General features: G+C 36.0%; 1 protein-coding gene across 3 annotated transcripts in view; it reads left to right on the forward strand.

The window, feature by feature from the left end:
* LOC138706258 (fatty acyl-CoA reductase wat-like) overlaps nucleotides 1-22,603 on the forward strand; it is a 189,910-nt gene that overhangs the window by 134,496 nt on the left and 32,811 nt on the right. For all 3 annotated transcript variants that reach the window (XM_069835330.1, XM_069835331.1, XM_069835329.1), the window contains exons 2-4: nucleotides 6,543-6,759; nucleotides 12,837-13,085; nucleotides 21,275-21,420. In XM_069835330.1, the coding sequence (XP_069691431.1) occupies nucleotides 6,550-6,759; nucleotides 12,837-13,085; nucleotides 21,275-21,420 (605 nt within the window). In that variant the 5' untranslated portion in view covers nucleotides 6,543-6,549. The remainder of the gene's footprint in view (nucleotides 1-6,542; nucleotides 6,760-12,836; nucleotides 13,086-21,274; nucleotides 21,421-22,603) is intronic.

The following is a 22,603-nucleotide window of genomic DNA, read 5'->3' on the forward strand; positions in this document are numbered from 1 at the left end:
TATGTTACGGTTATGCTTAATTTTCATTGTGAATTACGTTCCATGAAAGCTTCTTGTACACTTCTCTGTCTCTCTCACGGAGGAAGGCTTACGCCGTAGCCTGAAACTTGTGCTGACCACTCCTGGTCTGTGAATGATATTTTTTCGCCGAAAGTATTTAGCACGCTGCTAAAGCGAGCTATGATAACGTATAGGGCTCGGATTCGAGGGAACTAAAAGCACTGGAAATATGCATGTATTTATGTCCTAAAATACCAGAATGTAACATAAAACTTGGATATATGATGCAAACCAAATTAAATATTACCCAAAAATTAATTTTGAAACTTTTATATTCACTATTCTATAGTAAGGTCCCAAAGTCTTGTCACCTCCCCCTTATTTGTATATTGATGTGCATCCATTTTGAACATGTCATAGCAGATGTGTGACAATGGTTGATACTTTACGTTCCAGCTTGTTTAGTGATCCAGAACATCAGTATGGGATCATCATTGTCGCGGCACAAAATCATACGGCGCCATGTCCTGTGTGAAATTTTCCGCAGCAGAGGGGTGTAATTTTCCTGAAGGTCTCCCTAACAGCTTTGCTTCAAATCTTCAATTGTCTGGTATCGATGTTTCGAGACATGCTGCTTAATTATTCCCAAAAGATAAATCTCACCGCCCTTGCTGCGGAAAATTTCACACGGACATGGCGCCGCATCATTTTGTGCCGCGACAATGATGGTCCCATACTGATGTTCTGGATCACTAAACAAGCTGGAACGTAAAGTATCAACAATTGTAACACGTCTGCTATGACATGTTCAAAATGGATGCACATCAACATACAAATAAGGGGGGGTGACAAGACTTTTGGATCTTACTGTACAATCTTTTCAAAATATGAACTTCTTTTATTGATCATAGTGAACTGTTCAACCTATAAAAATTAAACTTGTAAAGAGGAGTGATAAATGTCCAACGTTGATACTGTGCGTGACCAATTATTTCACAGCTATGTTAATAGAGCCGCCACTGATTGTTTATAAAATACTACCTGGCAACAGATGGGTTGGATTCTCTTAAGCGTCGTATGTTTTAGGCCCAATTGTATAAAACTCCCTGACTAAAGATCAACTTTGATCGAAGATCGGAAAGTGAACCGAGTTCAGACACTTCTATTATTTTGCAATCCATTTTTAATTTTCAGAGAAGTCTATATTGTATCTTAAAAGTATTTATTTCAGTCACTGACTTCACAGCATATGTTTAAGGTTCTATACCTTTACATTACATATTTAAAAGACGTATGAACGTTTTCGTTGGTCTACGCCAACATCATCAGATACGAAGTACATTTCAGCAATATCAGTGCTCTCTACATAATATCTACAAATACAAAACATATTTAGTGGCATGCAAAATGGGACATATTAAACCTTAAATATATGCTGTGAAGTCAGTGACTGAAATAAATACTTTCAAGATACTTCTTCTATTGTATAAAACTTTTCTGCGATCAAATTACCTTGGTTCAAATGCAATCTAAGTTCAAGTGAAAAGGATTTGGCAACATCGCATAAACAGGTGAAGTATGTGATGTGCGTGCCATGTTGTACAGGTTTGTTCAGTGTTGCCAATGTAGCGACTTTAACTCTTTTTCAACGACAATTTCTTTTAACTGTTATATGGCTTAAATAGGGATTTAGCGACATTTTTAGCACCCCATAGTGACAAAATTTAATCTTTCTTTGTTGATAATGAGAAATCTAGCGACTTTACAACTACTTTTTGGCGACTTTCCGTACACTCTGTTGGAGACACTGGATTGTTTTGTGCATTGTAAATAATGGCGGACAATAAGAAGAAGGTTGACTGTTCTCCAAATTGTTATCATGTTATGGGTTTGATACTGCTAAACATAATAAAGCTTTATAAAACGACAATTTTCGTTTAGTAATACAGTTAATTGAAAATTTATGGATGTACCTATCATATCCATTAATAATTAATGGTCGTTATAAACATAATCTAATTTTAGGTCATGTTGATACTGCTGAACACGATAAAGCCTTATAAAATATAAGAACGTTTGTATATTAAGCCAAGAAATTGAAAAATATAGATATAAATGTATCTACCATATATATTAATAATAATGGTTATTATTTTTGCACAATCTGCCTCTCGTATATTTCAAACAGAAAAGAAATAACCGAACTTGGATCATCTAACTTAATCGGAGAAATTTCTTCAGTCAAAGTTGACTTTAGTTTGAGACAAATTAATCTCAGATTAGACTTTATACAACACAAAATTCCAAGTTCAGCTAGAATGAGGATCAATTTAACCTCTGATCTAAGATCAAATGGTTTATACAATCGGCCCTTAGTGTTTTAGAGGGGCGAAAGGTGGTGAAGATGAAACCGACCAGCAACTATCTCGCCATATTCCTAACATTCCTTTGTGTTCTGACAACTCACTGCTGGCGAATTGAGTTACCTTCAAATTTCATTCAACCACAAAATATTTCTAAGGAAAGAAATACAAAATAAATAACCAAAAGCAAACACAAATATTTAATCAATTATCTATTTGAATTTGATCGAGTTGAAAAAATGTTTCAATATACTGTAATACACAATTATTGTTAAATTTAATTTGTCTCCGGTAATAAGCATAAATATTAAATGTTGTATATCTGTATATAATGTATCCTTATATTACAAAACAACTATTTTAATTACTTACTAACATATTTATTATGAGCCTTATAATTTATTGTGTTAATTTCTCCGGGAATTTTTGAGACAAACATAAATAACAAAAATTATGAAGACTCACCTAGTTAATATTGCTTCATTCACGATTTTAAACATAAGAGTGCATTCACATGCTCCGAATTAAGTGCCGCTCTACATATAGTAACAATGTTTCCTAAACACGAAAAAACTTTTTTTCTGTCAAGCACTTCTCCACGATCGTTCAATTTAAATTCAAACGTTTCGCCGAGTTTACCTCTCAAATTCTTGTATGACATAATGGAGTTTACACTTTTCACAAACCACAGAAAACTGATTTTTTTTTATCAAACTAAACACACAACCTTCATATACAAACTCAGGACAAAAACTGCAAAAGTACAGCGGTCGAAACAGAACTGACCCCTATTATGATCGAATTACCAGATTTTAGAAAGAGAAGAAAGTAGTTGCGCTCTCATTTGCACACAGTGTAGACATGGCTCTTTTATAAGGGATGAGGGGGACGAATTCCAGAAAAGTATGTATTTCATATGCTAGGAAGATGAGCTGACAACAAGGTGGAAGTTTTGTTGGAAAACCATAAAATTTAATAAGGGTTTCGCATTGTGTTTCAACTTTCAACAGATGTAGACTAGGTCACTGTCCTCATATCCCTATCTCTTTCTGAATGTTTGTGAAAAGATTTTTCCTACACTACCTGATTTGCAATTAGAAAATAACAGTAGGGCCTACTATTGTGCTTTTAAGTAAGCAATTTCCGACAGAAGAATATTGTCGGAATTTTTAGTATGAGTTTGTATTAACAAAATAATAATTAATATCAATTACAACCGATAAATTTTAATCGACTCGATTATTCGATTAATCGATTAAATCCCACAACACTAATTAAAACAAATTGTAATATTGACCAAAATAAGATAATACTAAAATAGAGTCAAATATGCATTTATATGACCAATAAGAAACGTGTCATTGTATTCAGAAAAACCAATAGGTATATATTATGTTTAATTTATTGTAAAAAGAGAACAGTACAAAAATATAACATAACCTAGAAACCCGAGGATTAGTAATGAATTATAACAACATTGAATAAATGATAGCGGAATGAGTTCGAGGTCCAACGTCGAAAGTCACCCAACACTTAAGTTTTTAATTTTCTGAGGGAAAACTTCAAAAAAACACAATCAGGTAACTTGTTCCAACCAGGATTTGAACCCGGGCCCGCTTGTTGCACACAAAATATGCGCTAATCATTAACTCCACACCGCACAGGGGCCAGTTGTTAAATCTGAGGGAAAATTATTGGAGAAAGCTGGATCTGCAGTGAAAGACCTGCCCTTGGGCAGAACACTATATGAAAATGAATATTTGATTATTTAACAACACTATATCAACTACTAGGTTATTAGGGTTGATAAGATTGGTGATAGGAAGATGGTATCTGGCGAGATGAGGCCAATGATATGCCATGGATTACCTGACATTTGCCTTACGGATGGGGAAAACCTCGGAAAAGACCCAACCTGATAATCACCCCAAGAGGAAATCGAACCCACGCCCGAGCGCAACTCCGGATCGGCAGGCAAGCGTCTTACCCAATTGAGCTAAGCCGATGGCTAGGAATTATTTTAATAAATATATTAAAGATTAATGTATATTGTACACATATGTACTTAGCTATGCTATTTCTCAAGTTATGATATCTGAGATAATATAAAAAATAACTGTACCGCAATATTATAAAAAATGTAACTGATATAACCACACTTTAAACACTTCTAATAGTCGTCATTTTCATCATCACCACTACTATTATCACTATCTTTTTCGTCGTCATTGCTGTCATTCTCTGCTTTGTCACAGCCGTTGCTCTTCCTTGCGACCGTTCCAGAACTTTTGGTCTTAACTGCCGGCAAATATTCTTATATTTTTTTGTGGGAAAGGAAACATATTTGAAATCACAGGATCAGACCTTACTAAAATTGAAGTATAACACCATAGAATATCTCTTATGTTATCTTGTCGCGATGTTTTTCTTACATGTCTTTCTCTGTATCTTCTAGCTCCTTGAGTTTCTTCGGAGAGCATTCCAATTGGTAATACTGCAGATCTAATTATTCTGCCCCCATGTTTAAGCACTTTGCACACATTGACTGGCATAGAATACCATAACGCACCCTTAAAATAATACTGTCGTAACTACCAAAAGTTAGTTTTGAGTAAATGCAAGATAAACATTTCAAAGACGTATGCAAAATGGTTATACAGGATGTAAGGGGAATAAGTGCCAATATTTTAACTGATGATTATTCATGTCATAAGGAAGAAAAAATGTCCTAACAATTTTTTTCTAATTGCAATATTTAACTAATTATTAAAGTTTACAATATTAGACGTTCTGCAACGTTGTTGGATGGGGAGGAGGGTTTTACAAGTACACAGTACAGCTCAAGCGGTTACAGACATACCGGTACAAAACAGATGCTCTGTTCTAATGCAAGGGCGGACAGGGAAATTGTTGTTTACATAAAACGAGCAGCAAATACAAACTTTCAATCTCATTAATAGAACTTTATGTTAAATTTACATTTTATTTAACAATATTGCTGCATTTTTTATTTTACGTCTAGAAAAGCAATAATGGTTTACTGCGCAAAATCACACGACTTTTTTTGTAATGCAAAATTTTAATCTCTCACGCTTCCGTAAAGCAGCATCATTTTAAAAGAAATTTCTCGTTGTGTGATTTTCGAAACAGGGTAAGAGACTCCCAGTTTCTAATAATCGTTGATAAACTGCTACAAAACATCGCCGATTAAGTAACCTTCTTTGCGGAAAACGTTGACGGTACATCCTTCTTGCCGCACTTGAATTACGAAGACTTTCTCCATAAATTAATAACATATCATGATATTCCTGAATTGTGAATGACATTATAAGTTGTTTATCGAATACCTGTACTGAACTGCTATCCGCTCGGCAGGAGACTTATGGACAGGGAGCTTGAACTCGGCCCATCTGTACGTCTGTACAGACTGCTGTCAGCAGTATGAATCCTGCTAAGCATGTTGCCACGTCTCTCACGCCAAAATATTAACAAATTTAAGCATGCATTATTATTTAATTTCACGAAAACGTAATAGAACACACAAATATTTATTTAAACTAATATAAACTCCTTGCTAGATACTGATGTAATTGTTTTCGTAATTTTACTAACGATATAAGTAGTATATAACGCAAATAAAATAAGGAAAGAATTTTTTTCTGGGAAAACTATCAAGTTTTGACCCTATGTTGTATGGACATTTTCTGATCCTGTAGACAGTCCCCGACGACTGTGAAAAGGACGGCACTTATACCGCTTATACCCTGTGTGTATATATCACAGGATAAATATTTAAATTGTGTCAATATTATTATTATTATTATTATTATTATTATTAATGTTTTTTATTGTACCACCTAACAATATTTATCTAAATATCATTATTTACTTTTACTTTCATTATTCACTATCATGTTGATTTGCAATCTAAGTATTAACGTAACAACTACTGTAAGCCTATTGTATTCCATAAGAACTAGAGACTGGCTGGGCGGGAGAGAAGGCCTACTGGCCTTAGCTCTGCCAGATTAATAAATATTATTTTTTTCTACAGTGTGATGAACTTTAAAAAACCGAAAAAAGAATCATAAGGCTACCTTTCTGTCTCACAGAACTTCATTTAACAAAGAACATTTGCAACAGATTATAACATAATTTTGTTTGGATGTATGTTGACAGATCCAACATGGAGAGTATGGAGGAAAAAGGTTCCGTAATCCAGGAATTCTATAGAGATGCCAACATATTCATCACCGGGTGCACCGGCTTCATGGGTAAAGTGCTGATGGAGAAGCTACTTCGGTCATGTCCGTACATCAATAAGATCTACGTGCTAGTACGCAGAAAGAAGGGCAAGGACATGCATACTCGCCTGGAAGACATATTTAACGAACCTGTACGTTGCCTTGCAGTAAAATAGTCTTTAAGTACATCCGAAATTTCCATATGACCGCATTTTAATTATTACCATTATGCGAAAACTTCGATTAACTCTCGTGACAAAAGTTATATTCAGGGTTAACCGTAGGAAATGTTATTAATTTCAAGCGTTATTCTTTGAGATATTTCAAATTAAAAAGTTTAATATAATTTTACTCGTTTTTGCTTCCTTTTCGAGATAAAATCAATTTATGTGAAACATTTCATAGCGTATTTTGCGAAAGCTATTGAATTAATTCCCAATATGCTCAGTCAATTTAAGAGATTAGTGTATTATGATAAGAAGTGATTGAAACAATTTTAGTTTTGTCCTTTAAATGTGCAGAAATTTGATCCGAACAAATGTAACATTGTAAAATTCCTTTGCTGAACAAAAGTTACATTTGTTGGAATCAAATTTCTGCACATTTAAAGAACAAAACTAAAATTCTTTCAATTATTTATTACCATAATGCATTGCTTTCTTAAAATTAACTGAGCTTATTAGGAATTCAATAAATGAATTTTCTAAAACACGGTATGAAGTTTTTCATATATAAAAATTGTTATATCGAAATGGGAGCAAAAACGAGCAAAATTATATTAAACCTTTTTGTTAGATCTATCTCAAATATTAACCACCTGAAGTTAATGACATTACTTACGGTTCATCTGTATATAGAAAAGAATGGTGTACTATACTGACAAACTTTTAGAAGTTGTAATTATTTAGTACCACAAAAAGCTATGTACAAATCAAGGTCGACTTCTAATAGAAAAACACCCTAATGAAATAATCATGCCTGTGTTTGTAAATGTACAAGTTTCTGTACTGATTTAATTAACGGAGATAATGCCTCCTACGAGCAACACACATAGGTATTGTGATACCGTACCTGAAATACTACGTGATTCAGTCAAATGTACCTTCCTAACCTCATGACTAGAGACGAGAATTTTATGCAGTATAAAATCCCAAAATATGCGTGCATTCATGCACTATCAAACTATGAAACATGCAGATCCAGCGAAAAATACTTTAAAATATGCACTTTCATTCTTGTTCCAAATATCTTATTTCTTTTTTATTTTTCTTTATTTTTTGGCACAGTTAAGAACCTAACATTTCTAAATTGGTTTCCGTGAGGTTCCTGCGTTTGTCAGTCATTATATTTTTGTAGGCAATGACCTCACTACATCACAAGTGCAAACTTGAATGAACATATTTGTGACAGTGTCAGGTCAAATTCTCCATTCAAGGTTTCGCCACAAATAATCTCCCTTCACTCAACAAAAGAAACCGTAGTCCGGGTTCGCATTTATGATCCTGTCCAGTTTGTTTTTCGCCGCTACAAACACTTTCCCACGAGCATAACTGAGGGATCTACGGAATTGTTTGCAGATTCTTTCGTTTTTTGCATTCTTGCAATATGTGAAGCAGATACAACATGCTGGTCGACTAGAAATTTTTCAGTATATTTTATCTGAAATTATAATAGACCTTACGGTTACCTAGGTACAATTTAAATCTGACATAATTTAATTAATTATTTTAAAGAAATGTTGCAATTTTTTTTACAAAGAACAACTGCCATAGAAAATATTCGGAAACAGAATAGGGCTTATCTCTTTACTGCAAGAATGGCAGATTACGACATTTCTATCTGATTTAATAAAATCCTTTCCTTTAATCCACTGTGCAAAGAGTACACTTTTGTAGATTCCAATTTTATAAGAATCTAAATTGCTACTAGTACTGGAAAAGGGAGAGAATTTACAACCTCTCTGAAATTGAGTGCTTTTGACCTAAATTATTTGTCGGTAGTTTTCATATTTCTTCTACTATTCTCAAACGATTCAACGCAATAAATCCATTTATGACACGCAGTCATCATCGGTAAAGTGCTGTAAAAGTGAACTTCCGTCTAGGGAAAGGTCCTCTAACATCTTATTGTGAAAATCTTAACATTCTCTTTCATTTTTCTGTTATTTATTTTTTTCTTTTCTTTCTTCAATCCTGATTCCTGAAGCTAAAATGAGGGAAATAAAATCGAGAAACTGAGGTTCCCACTTAAAACCATTAACATATCAATTTAAACTGAATATGATGTATATTATATGCATGAATATACTAAAAATTGCTTAAATATGCATTAAGCATGTTTTTATCCCCAAAAAGGCCAAAACATGTAAATATACACTGAAAAAGTACACATATTTGGAACCGGAGAGTGATGAAATGGGTAAGTACTAAGTTTGAGCTATGTCCTATGTTTCTATAAAAACATGCATTTGCATGGAATTCTCGTCTCTACTCATGACACTAGTGTATTCTTCTTAAAAGTTCATATAGTCAAAATTTGTGTGGTATCACTCTGCAACTAGGACAGTAGAGGTTATATCGCCGGAGTCAGTCGGGTAGGGCGACGACCCAGCCGAGTCCATATCAGATCCTGTATGGATCTGCCTGAACCGTCCGAATTCTATTCGGTACCCGACTTCAAACCCGACTCAAGCAATGCTGCGTTCTGCGAGCAGTGAAAAATTATTTCACATTGCTGCGTTATGATTGTATTAATTTAATAATCTTTTCCCAAATGTAAAATTTAAAATATTTTATTAGCAATTCGCAAGTTCATCGCTGTGTTCTCGTGGTAGAGTCTTCGCTCCCGAACCCAGCCGGTCGGGTTCGATTCCCCAATTGGGACGGGTTGCCTGGGTGAGGTTTTTCGGGGGTTTTCAGGCTTATGGAGCCCCACTCATTCTCGCCGCTTCCTTTTCTTCCTCACGATTCTTTCCTTATAATTCCGGTTATCTTCCTTGATTTTCAGATCGCGCCTGCGGGGCCATCCGAAGCTTCTGACACTCTCGGTCGGCCTCCATGGATATTTGTCAAAGCGTGGTAGCTGGCGACCCAGTAGCGGAACCCACTCCCCTCCCGACGAGAGGGATGGCCTACACCTCAGACCGTTAAGAAGACGGGAGAGGTGACGTACACCTCAGACCGTTTGAGGGGGAATGTGGAGGGGCTGTTGGGGTGGAATGGTACACGGACTTGGAAGGACGACGGACTGGTCGTTAGGGTATTAGAGGTTAGGTCGGTACGGCGGGGGTGAGGTCTGTAGGCTTCCATCTCATCCCAGGGGCGCAGAATAGGCAATAGACCTCAGGTCGCGGTGCACATGGATGTTGCCCTCCCGGTCTCAGAGAGAGAGAGAGAGAGAGAGAGAGAGAACAATACGCAAAAGAAAAATATTAAATGTGATATAATTCTAATATAGCAAAGCAAAACAGCTCTTTGTACTTTATGACCAACTTCAACGTGGGCAGCCAACTTCATCCCAGTTTACGGTAGTATTTGAGACTATTTTCTAGCCTTCCTGTATCTTGAGACACATTTAGAATAGAGATCGTTTCAAACTACAAACACGTATTTCCCAATTTGGAGTAATAGTATAATATATGCTTAAATTTAACATACTGTGCGCATCTTGGTATTACAGTTTTGTCTTTTTCCGCTAAAACAGTGGTCGTCAGCACTCGCTGAAATTTGCAAAGGGTACGCGGTGCCGTCCCGTCTGCATCGTCATGCAGCACGGAGAGATAGAGAGCATACCCGCTAGCATCTACGGAGTGCACCCTAGTGCACTGCGTTTTCCGCGGGTAAGAGATTCTAGCCCCAGCGTGCTCTGTGCTGACGACCCCTGGGCTAAAACATAAAACTGATCCCTAATTTTACTTTTTACTCGTGAACTGGGATTGAGTATGCTAATTAATTATCAAGTTTTAAGTCTTTCCTGAAATTCAAAAGGCGGAATCTCAGTGTGGCTAGACATGGTCACAATATTGTTGAAAATTAACAGCTCAGTTCTAAGTGAGTGTAGCCACGGTGGAGTCCTGCTTCTCGACCCGTTAGACCCGACAGGTCTCTACTGATCCCAGATCCTATTCCAACATGAACAATACGTGATGTCAAAGCGACTCTCACGCTGTTTGCGTCATTTCTTTGCTATCACACGAAATCAGCCTACTAAACCCGTCCGACGTGACGCAGGCCTATGCTGCATCACACTTACGATATATACAGGGTATTTCCATTTAAGTAGGAAGTCACTGGAGTGTGGATAGTAGACCCCAAAACCGATGCCGGACCTAGGCCTAATAAACTATCTAGGGTGGCATTTTCTCTCTCTCTTTCTTATTTCCTTTTTTTTTTTTTTTTTTTTTTTTTTGCAGTGAAATTTGTCTTTAAAACACTTCAATTGTTGAGTTGTTTGGAATTTTTCAATTGCTAATTTAAAAAAATAGTAGCACAACGTTTCGAAGAGTGGATCTCTCTTCGTCGTCAGATGAAAACCTACTGTGGGGATCGTTACAAACAGCTAGCCTCTTCAGTCAGACTGTAAATGAGAACATGAGAATATCCCGTAAATACAGTTATTCTTATTTATCCACATGTAGGTAATTCCAAGCTATTACTAACTCTCTTATACGTAGTTACAATTTCTCCATCGAATATAGTAAACTTTTCAAGTAGATTTTGTATATACATATGTGGACCCCCTTATGTATAGGAATGGACTCCTTCACATTTTTTTAGTTTATCGTAAATGACATAAGCATTTCCACAGCAACCGAAATTTAATGACGCCATGCGATTTCAGTAGCACGAAATCTTTCCATTTTTTTAATTAGTGTAATTCGAATTTAGACGATACACGTTAAATACGTAGAGAAACATGATATGATTTGATTTGAGATCAACTATATTCCCTATAAATCTATAGATATACTGATAGGTAATACGAAACTGAACTAAGAAGGTAGGAAAAATATTGAAATGTAACAAGAAGTCAACAAATGTCACCATTAATCTTTGTCTCAATTGAGACTACCATTAACACAGAGTTGTTCTACCATTAACATAGAGTTGTTATAAAGATGAATTAATTATTATGATAATAATGATAATGCAGTGAAACGTACAGCAGAGTCCGTATAGGTCAGTTTCTGTCAGATGCTTTTCCAATTCACTGCGGGCTAAAGCAAGGAGATGGACTATCATCTTTACTATTTAACTTTGCTCTGGAATATGCCATTAAGAAAGTCCAAGATAACAGAGGGGGTTTGGAATTGAACGGGTTAAATCAGCTGCTTGTCTATGCGAATGAGGTGAATATGTAGGAGAAAATCCACAAACGATTAGGGAAAACACGGGAATTTTACTTGAAGCAAGTAAAGCGATAGATTTGGAAGTAAATTCCGAAAAGACCAACTATATGATTATGTCTCGTGACCAGGATGTTGTACGAAATAAAAATATAAAAATTGAAATTTATCCTTTGAAAAGGTGGAAAAATTAAATTATCTTGAAGCAACGGTAACAAATATAAATGACACTCGAGAGGAAATTAAACGCAGAATAAATATGGGAAATGCCTGTTTTTATTCGGTTGAGGAGCTTTTTCCATAGAGTCTGCTCTCAAAAAAGCTGAAAGTTAGACTTTATAAAACATTTATATTACCAGTAGTTTTGTATGGTTGTGAAACTTGGACTTTTACTTTGAGAAAGGAACAGAGGCTAAGGGTGTTCGAGAATAAGGTCCTTAGGAAAATATTTGGAGCTAGGAGGGATGAAGTTACAGGAGAATGAAGAAAGTTACATTACGTAGAACTGCACGCATTGTATTCTTCACCTGTCATAATTAGGAATATTAAATCCAGACGTTTGAGATAGGCAGGGCACGTAGCGCGTATGGGCGAATCCAGAAATGCATATAGAGTGTTAGTTGGTAGGCCGGAGGGAAAAAGCCCTTTGGGGAGACCGAGACGTGCATGGGACGATAATATAAAAATGGATTTGAGGGAGATGGGATACGATGATAGAGACTGCATTAATCTTGCTTAGGATAGGGACCGATGGCGAGCTTATGTGAGGGCGGCAATGAACTTCCAGATTCCTTAAAAGCCATTTGTATTTTATTGTATAATAATGATAATGAAATAACTGTAACAGCAATAATCAGTCATTCTAAAGACTTCTATCTTTTATAGCTGTTCATGAAGCTGAAACAAGAGCAGCCCAAATTCTGTCACAAGGTGACGGCCGTGAGCGGAGACTGTATTGAGCCTGGCCTGGGGCTCAGTCCCTCGGATCGCCAGCTGCTCGCCGAGGAAGTGGATGTGGTGTTCCACTGCGCCGCCACGGTGCGCTTCGACGAGAAGCTCCGGATTGCTGTCGGCATCAACGTGCGTGGCACGGAGTCCGTGCTCCAACTGGCCCGCGAAATGCGTCGACTCAAGGTATAATACATTATTCTCATTTACTGCTTCACCATCAATCTCACTTGCCTTCTTACTTCCATTCCTTTGTGTGTCATCAAATTGTCTCCCTTCTCCTTTACCGCCTCCCTATTTCTCATTTTCTCCTTCTCACTCCCTTTGCTGCACTGACTTTCTTTCTTTCGTTCATCATTGCTCATCATTTTATTGTGTATTGTTAATATTGTATATACCACTGCCACCGGGTATTTGTCCACTTGCAGTGTAAATAAATACATACATACATCATTTTATCATGCTTTTCTGTTTTCCTTCTTTTTCTTTTGTATTCCTTCTTTTTCATACTTTCCTTCTTTCCCAGTCTGTTTTGTTTGTTCTTCATGTTTGGGGCCTATATCCTTCACTGTAACTGATTTTCAAAATTCACATATCTGGGATTCATCTCTGTGAACTATAAAACTATATAGATTTAATAGCTGTTAGTGTACAGGTTGTTAGTTTAGGGCGTTCATTTTGTTTAGGCAGCCCAAATATCAGTCCAGACATGTGGGAGGTATGTAATGGTTTCGCAGGGAAAATATCAGAGATGTGTATAACGTCCACTGACATCTTCAAGTGAATGCTACGAATTTTAGTTTCCGTGTGATATTTTTATGCTAAACATGTGCAGTCGATCTGTTATGTTAATTATTTATTTTCGTTCGGCTTTCCAACGCTACTTATAGTCGCGATTTTCATTGGATAGTACGTATTTTATCGAGTCATATTATCCTATCCCTGAAATTAATTTGTTTTGTTTCATTTGGAATAAATAACGGACATAATAAGAAGATACCTGTAACGAAAAGACAGCGTGGGGTATTAACACAATTTATTAATTTATTTAAAGATATTTTGGGCACTACCATGAGAACGTCATAACCTGGGTTGTTGTTGTTGTTTAGTCAACTGTCCAGAGACAGGTCTGAACCTCACAAATAATATCAAGAAGGCACTACTTATGAGGCAAGTAGGCTAGGAGAAAATAGGGTAGGGAGACTATGAAAAACGTTGATTCAGACTATGACATACCAAATGGTCTACAACATACGAGATCAATGACAACTCGCATTGAACTGCCCACGTCGACGTATATTGTTTGCTGGAATATCATATATTCAATTCTTGTGTCGCTATCATTCACTTTTGGTGCCTTGAGCTTTAGAGATTCGAACCGTGAATGATTATACCGAAGGTAGGATCCAAACTTTTATAACTACTGATGTGAAACATTCTGGTTCATAAGATGTTTCATCGATGACATATTTAAATGCTTGCCTGTTATAATTTTTCGTATTGATTTGGTATTGATCCTTGAGGTGAAATAAAAACTTCGACAAGAAACTACTAACATCTGTTCCACAATTGCGTACGCTATTTTCGGCAATAGTTTCAAGAGAACACTGATATACAGTATCAACTAAACGTACCTATCCTTAGAGCGAATAAAATTATCAAGTACACAACATGCTTTAATTATGCAGTCGCAGATATCAATGCTAACATCTAGTTCGATCTCAATAGTAATATAAAGTTCATCAAAATTTTGTGTAAGCCTACTCATGTGAAAATATGAAAAGAATTTTGGAGGCTAATTTCATTGTTTTTGTACATAGTATGGAATTTTCCTTCCAACAGTCTCTGAATAGCCTATATAACGGATGAAACCAGCAATTCCTTTTCCTATTTTTCCTGAGGCGAATCACAAATGCACATACTGTAACAATTTCCACAAAATCCATGATTTGACAATCTTTTACTCTCTGCAAATTCTCTCATGAAATGAAAGTTAGATCGACTGAAAAGTCGTTCGTGTGCGCTCTGTCATATATTTCGAAGGGTCAACGACAGATGGCCGACAAAAAATGGCTGTGTGCAGAGGTAACCGACTACCAGTCGCGTCATCGTAGTGTCGTAACAGTGTGCACATCTCTTCATGTTCTAAAGGGCCTTGTTTGAACGATTAAACAGTCGTTTGACTGTCTTACGTGTGCGGTAGCCCTTACATATGTGAATGTGTTCACTGTATAACTTTATTTTGACATAGTAATGTAATAGTGAATAAAATTTCTTGGAGCAGGGAGAACCAGTGTGTTTCTATCCTTTCGACTTTTTTTAAACTGGTTATTTTACGACGCTAATCAACTGCTATGTTTATTTAGCGTCCGAATGAGATGAAGGTGATAATGCCAGCGAAATAAGTCCGGGGTACAGCGCTGAAAGTTACCCAGAATTTGCTCTTAATGGGTTGAGGGAAAATTCCAGGAAAAAAACTCAACCAGGTAACTTGTTTCAACCGGATTTAAACCCGTGCCCGCTCGCTTCATGGTAAGGAAAGCTAACCGTTACTCCACAGCGGTGGACTTTTGACTGTTCTTTTTCTTCTGAGTAGGAGTGATGGATCCATGTAATAATTATAATATGATTCAAAAAGTTAGAAGAATCCTCTTTCTGTGGACATTCAGACTGAAGTATATTAAGATAAGAAGGTACTACCTATCTCGACAATTAATTATATGAAGTTTGGGTGTACGTTACTAAAAAAACTATTGAAGATACCTCAACAAGATTTTCAGGGAATGTTTTTACTGTCTTTATTTTAATTAATAATACCTACTACAAACTGAAGAGTGTTAACAGGTATTGAGAAATATTTTTAATGAAAAAACGTAAAACCGATAAAAATGATTTCAGTGCATTTAAAAAAACTGTTCATCCAAAATAAATGAAAATTTTTTGTGCATTAACCGAACCCAAAAGACTAAAAATATGTATGGATTTTCCTATGACACTGTTGGAAATATTAAAAAAATATATTGATATTAAATTTTAGCCAAACAAATTTGTGAAATTTAAAAAATATATATCTCAATACCACTTAATATTTTTCAATTTGTAGTAGGAACTATTAAAGATTAAGATGGTAAAAAAATACCCTGAATATCTTGTATAGATAGGGTAAATTAAGGTCTGTTGGACAGTCGGACATGTTGGACACTTTATACTTTAACGTGTTACCTCGCCACTTGTGGGCACCACATTCTGCTAGAAGTCCATGACGGAAATAGCCACGAGTGGGACTACTTCTGTCATTGACTTCTAGCAGAATGTGATGCCCACAAGTGGCGAGGTAACACGTTAAAGTACAAAGTGTCCAACATGCTCGACTGTCCAACATACCCTAATTTACCCTATCTGTAACAGTTTATAAGTAACGTGAACCCAAACTTCATGAAAGTAACATTACTGAGATAGGCAGTATAGGCCCACCAACTACTTATTACCGATTGGAGAAGAGGTCGCTGCGATCGCTACAAATAGAAAACGTGTAACAAGCTCAGTGGTTCGGACTACTGTCGTCGGTAATCGGAACTTGGCTGGCCTGTACCTTCTTATCTTAAGAGTAGGCTAGTATGATACTGATATAAGAATTTGAAGTGTATTTACAGATATTATCAAGCTTAATTAGAATGATTTTGATAATCAGGTGAAAACTATTTTTAAAATTAAACCAATTTATATAATAATAATAGTCTATTTTATAGATTAGCTTATTAACAGAATCTATAGAAGGTGTGCATTTAATTATAACAGTCATAAATTTTAATATTTGCAGATTTATAAAGAACTTTTCCGGGCGTTCTCGTTCCTTAACGAGAGTTTAGAGAACTAGTGGCACACGTTTCTACGTGTACTATTCTTTTCATTCTGACTAATGTTTCTAGTAGAAATGAACAAAACTAACTGCCGCTCTCGCTCGACGTGTTCGTTGCATTTGTCTTTCGAGTCTCGCCTCATCATTCCCGAAATAGCATTTGGTCGGCGTGGAAAGGTTTCGTAACTTTGAATAACATACATTATTGAAATAAATAACATTAGAGATGTTTAGATAAGACAAAAAGACAAAACAAAATGTCTGAAAATCTTACAGAACAGTGAAAGAAAAGTATCTTTTCTCATATTATTAATATTCGTCAAAAAGTTGATATTTTATGACACGAAAATAAAAAAGCACTTTTTCTTATTCTAGCTCACCTCAAAACGTGACACAGATACGTGGATGATTAGTCTGTCCGAGTTCAACTTGCAGGTCGTTTTTATAGCAATGCATACAGATTGAACATAGCTAGTGAACTGATATCATGTTACAACATCTAATGAGCAGCTATTTAGAATGGCGAATGCGTGCACCAAAATGGAACCATGTAGCAACAGACTAAAATTCATGGGGTGATGAGTGACTCTGTGCGCCTGTCCTTGATTAACATAGTCTGAAACGGTCAGTGTTGCCGAACTGTGTTGAATTCCACAAAATGTGTATAATTTTTATTACTATGTGCAATGTTGCACGGAATGTTTGGCTGTGTGAATTTTGTATGGAATTCTCATAGTTAGGCATACTAAATATTTCAGTCAATTAAAAAAGTAAATGTGCATATGAAAATATCGGTGTAATTAACTCTAGACTAGCTGTGGGTGAATTATCTAAACCGCGCTTAATTTATAGGGGTAGCTTGGTTTTTGTCATTCTGTTTGTAGGTTTTTGATCCTTTCTTTATAGACTTTCTTCCGGACTTTCCCAGTTCTGAATGATAAGGAAATACTGGACACCGCTCATGGACTCGGACAGCTGCCCGACAATGAACTTGAGGGGTATGGTGTCGGCTTAGAGAACAAATTTTTACTACTATGTAAAATGTTGGGAAGGTGACTGAGAAAGTAACAATACGTTCAGTCACTGTCTTGTTTTCCCAGTCTCTCTAATCTGCTCCATGTACGATCCGTGATAAATGTATTTTGTACTACTGGCCGGGATTAAATTGCTTAATATATAATATTGAATATGAATAAATAGTATAGCCTATATGCATAATACACAACTTGAAATACTACAAAAACAACTTTTATACAATTGAAGATAAGTCTATTTCTAAACGTACGCTAGCGATAGTAAAAGTGTGAATACCGGAGGGACACAAAACCAGCGTTGGATGCAGAGAGCTATGTAAGTGCAGTACATTAACACATCTATATATTCTGCATGATTACAGTGCACAAAATTGTATTCTTAAGTCATGCGTGGAATTGTGTGGAATTTGATTGTTACGTAGGTGGATTTTAGTGTTGCCAGTCTGGCAATACTGGACACGATAGTCGTCGTCATCGTCATAATCTCCTTCCTCCTTCTCCTCTTTTACGTATTAAAGGTCACTGCCTGTTACAGCTTCACATATCCATAAAAATTTTCTCGGCCTCCTAATACTCCTTCCAGATGACTTATTTTATTTTAACGTTTTATATGGGATTCTGTTTTCCGACATTCTTTCTACATGTGAGTTCTAATATTCCTTGTACCTATTATCTTCTTGTCCTGCTGTTTTTGTTGCATTTAATTCTGACCTAACATCTTCAATTATTATTTCACTGAACAACAAGAATTTTTCTCCTACTTAAAACAATGTGTCTCTTTTGGTTTGGTGTGCGCTGAATCCGAAAATGAATTTCTTTTCTTTGTATCACGTAAGGTTTTTAAGATATACATACTATGATTTCACTTTTCGATAAGCGCTCCCCAGGAAACGTCCGGCGCCGGTTGGGGGGTTGAAAATCAAAATAAAAGCTAATGCATTTTATGAGTTTATGACCTATTTCCGGTTTATTATGATTGTTGGCATGTTCTTTTGTACTTCTAATAAATAAATACATATTGATCATTTCTAGTCAGTAAATTTCATAACATTTCAAAGTGAAATCTACGCAATAAACAAAGGTGTTGTTTTCGGTATTTAAAATAAAATTTACCAGTTTCAGTGAAGGCAAATTAAAATAGGGCATTTCCATCCGTCCACAAATTCACAAAGTTATGGCTGACTCTTTGTTGAAAAACTTTCCGTTACAGAAAAATAGCATGGCGCCCTTTCAAAGACGTTTGCTGTAATTTCCTTGAAAATTCTAGAGCAGACAACTATATCGAACTTATGGAAACCATGTTAAATGCATATGAGAAAATGAGGTATAATATGTCTCTCAAAATACATTTTTTGCATTCTCATTTGGATTTCTTTCCACATAACCTTGGAACGGTTAGCGACGAGCATGGGGAAAGATTTCATCAAGAAATACGAGTATCTTAAATGGAAAGGCGATATAAAGGAAGATCATCATTCTGCACGTTTGTTGACTATTGTTGGTTCCTTGTAAGAAAACAGTCCCGGGTCTATTTATAAACGGAAGTCATCCAGAAAATTCTTTTAAATGGTAGGCCTAAGTTCAAATTCCGAGATTTTCCTCATGCGCATGAAATATTTTTATTGTTGTTGTGCTTTTGTGTTTTAAAATATGTAAAATCATTTTTGTATCCAGTACACATTTTTTAAGTTATGAGGCATTTTAAATTCTTAGTGTGTTGTAATTTTATCAATAGCAGTGAAAAATTAAAAAAAAAGTTATTTCTTAAAAAATCATCCACTTTTCCCGTAAAATGGTACGTAATGGGACAATTTGGATTTTAAATTCAGATTTAGGCCACACATATTAGTAATATTGACCTATTTTTATTTCGGAGCAAGACAAAAAGTAAAAATTTGTTGTTCAGTGTTATTTTTGTTGTTCCTTATGCAACCTTTTCACTGCTCGTAAGAATCAAATTTGTGCAGCTTCAATTATGTTTGCGTCGTTTTCTTCGTTGTGTCCATATTTTAGTTTTGTACAGGAACTGAAAAATGGTCATGACATTATAAAATCTCAAGTGGGTTTCTTTTCTTTTTTCTTTCAAATTTTGTTTATAGCCTTCAACTACATATTTTCTTTAGATCAAAGAATCCTATCAGTTATTCCTTAATCCTGAACACGTGTTATTTCGCAGCACAGATGCTTAATTACTTTCGATCTAAATGGAGTTTCTCTTTTCAAAGTCATTATTTTAGTCTTATCAATACAGATTTAAAATTGAATCCTTACTTAATTCGTTGAAGTTTAAAAACTGATATCAGGAGGTTATTTTCAATGTCTTAGATGACGACTTGGTCAACTGCGTACATTAAAATATTTAAATAGAACTTAAGGCTGGTTCACAATAAACCGGAAACGAGAATCGGAACGAAAACGAAAACGGTAAAATTGTTAACATGTATACATTTAAATGTGAGCATTCACAATTAACGAAAAACTTGCCGGAGCCCGAGATCGGGAACGGAGAGTTGGCCAAGTTTCAACTTTGGCGTTCACATTTCCGATCACAGCCCACTAGGTTCATTCTATTGCCATCTAAAAGCTATTTTGTCGTCGTATATTTTGTAGCAAGAAGACCGTGACATAACCTATGCATTATTTTGTTCTATGCTGTGCATCATGGAGCAAGTTTTATTTGATGAGATTCTAATATTGAAATCCTCACATTTACGATAAGCATCGCGCCTCGTATAAAGATGAGAAAATGAAGGAGAATACGTGGCTTTCAATATCTGCATCTTTGAATACCGATCGGAAGCCGATCATATTTTATTACTGTATTGGTTATATTACACACTACATATTCACGCTTCAATTCAATAATTACTGTTGTGTTCATTTTTGTTCTATTACAAATGTTTCTTCTCTAATTATTTTACGTTATAGTAGACTTAAAATAGGTTGTGATAATAAAGATGCATAGGCATATTTATAGTACCGTACCTAATGAAATGTTTCAGTTGAAATTTCGAAGTTGGTTAACCTGTGTTTATGTTGGCTGCCTTGTACTCATGAGAGAACGCCATTGGTCAATTATACACAAATAACATCAGAATGCGTAATATCGACTTTACATATCGTTATTGACATACATATCGATATGCATAGTTGTCTACGTTCTCGGTTTATTGTGAATCAAAAATTTTCATATTCACGTCCTCTGCTTCTCGTTTTCATTCTGGTTCTCGTTCCCGGTTTATTGTGAACCAGCCTTTATTTCCTTGGTTGACCCATGAAACTACTTCATCTTTCCATTTTTAATTCATCATAACATCCATATAGATATTACAGTCTGTAGGTGAAAGGCTACATTCCTGTCTGACGTCTTCATCTCTTCTTATTTGATGTTTTATCATTAGATTTAATAATTATTATCTTTCTTCTTTTATGTAGGATAGTTACTACCACAATTATTATATTTCGTTTACTTTTTACCACAGGTCATAATTCACGTGTCAACTGCCTATTGCAACTGTCCCCTGCCAGAAATAGAAGAGAAATTCTACGATCTTCCGCTGTCTCATAAGAAGGTGACTAACATCGTGGACAACATGGACGACAATATGCTGGACAAAATCACGCCTGAGTGAGTGAGACTTGCTACTTGCACAGCACAACTTCCTTTCGTTTAAATATCACTCCTTATTGAGATTCTACAGTGTAATATTTGATTACGCTCATTTATGTCTTTTTTTACATTATAGCCCATTATTTTTCTTTCTTCCCTTCTTCGTCTCAGCCTCCCTTCTTTCCTTCTTCATTTCTTTCTTTCTTCATCCGTCTTCCTTCTTCCATTCCTCATTTGTCTCACTTCTTCCCTTTGTCTCCCTTTTTCATCTCAGTCTCCCTTCTTTCCTCTTCATCTCTGCTTCCCTTCTTCATTTGAGTCTCACTTGTTCATCTCAGTCTCCTTTCTTCATCTGTCTCCCTTCTTCATGTCAGTCCCCCTTCCTCCCTTCTTCATCTCAGTCTCCCTTCTTCCTTTTTCATCTTTGCTTTCCTTCTTCATCTAAGTCTCACTTCTTCATCTCAGTCTCCCTTCTTCATGTCAGTCTCCCTTCTTCCTTTTTTTCATCTCTGCTTCCCTTCTTCATCTCAGTCTCCCTTCTTCCTTTTTTCATCTGTCTCCTTCTTCATCTAAGTCTCACTTCTTCATCTCAGTCTCTTTTCTTCATGTCAGTCTCCCTTCTTCCTTTTTCATCTTTGCTTTCCTTCTTCATCTAAATCTCACTTCTTCATCTCAGTCTTTTCTTCATCTCAGTGTCCCTTCCTTCTTCCTTCTTTCATCTTTGCTTCCCTTCTTCATCTAAGTCTCACTTCTTCATCTCAGTCTCCCTTCTTCCCTTCTTCAACTCAGTCTCCCTTCTTTCCTTCTTCATCTCTGCTTCCCTTCTTCATTTCAGTCTCCCTTTTTCATCTCAGTTTCCCTTTTTAATCTCAGTCTCCCTTTTTCATGTCAGTCTCCCTTTTTCATCTCAATCTCCCTTCTTCCTTTTTTCATCTCTGCTTCCCTTCTTCATCCCAGTCTGCTTTCTTTCTTTTTTATCTCTGCTTTTCTTCTTCATCTAAGTCTCTCTTCTTCATGTCAGTCTCTCTTCTTCCCTTCTTCATCTCTGCTTCCCTTCTTCATCTCAGTCTCCCTTCTTCCTTTTTTCATCTGTCTCCTTCTTCATCTAAGTCTCACTTCTTCATCTCAGTCTCATTTCTTCATGTCAGTTTCCCTTCTTCCCTTCTTCATCTCAGTCTCCCTTCTTCCTTTTTTCATCTTT

This window comes from Periplaneta americana, chromosome 9 (assembly GCF_040183065.1).
Source record: "Periplaneta americana isolate PAMFEO1 chromosome 9, P.americana_PAMFEO1_priV1, whole genome shotgun sequence".
Taxonomy (NCBI): Eukaryota; Metazoa; Arthropoda; class Insecta; order Blattodea; family Blattidae; genus Periplaneta; species Periplaneta americana.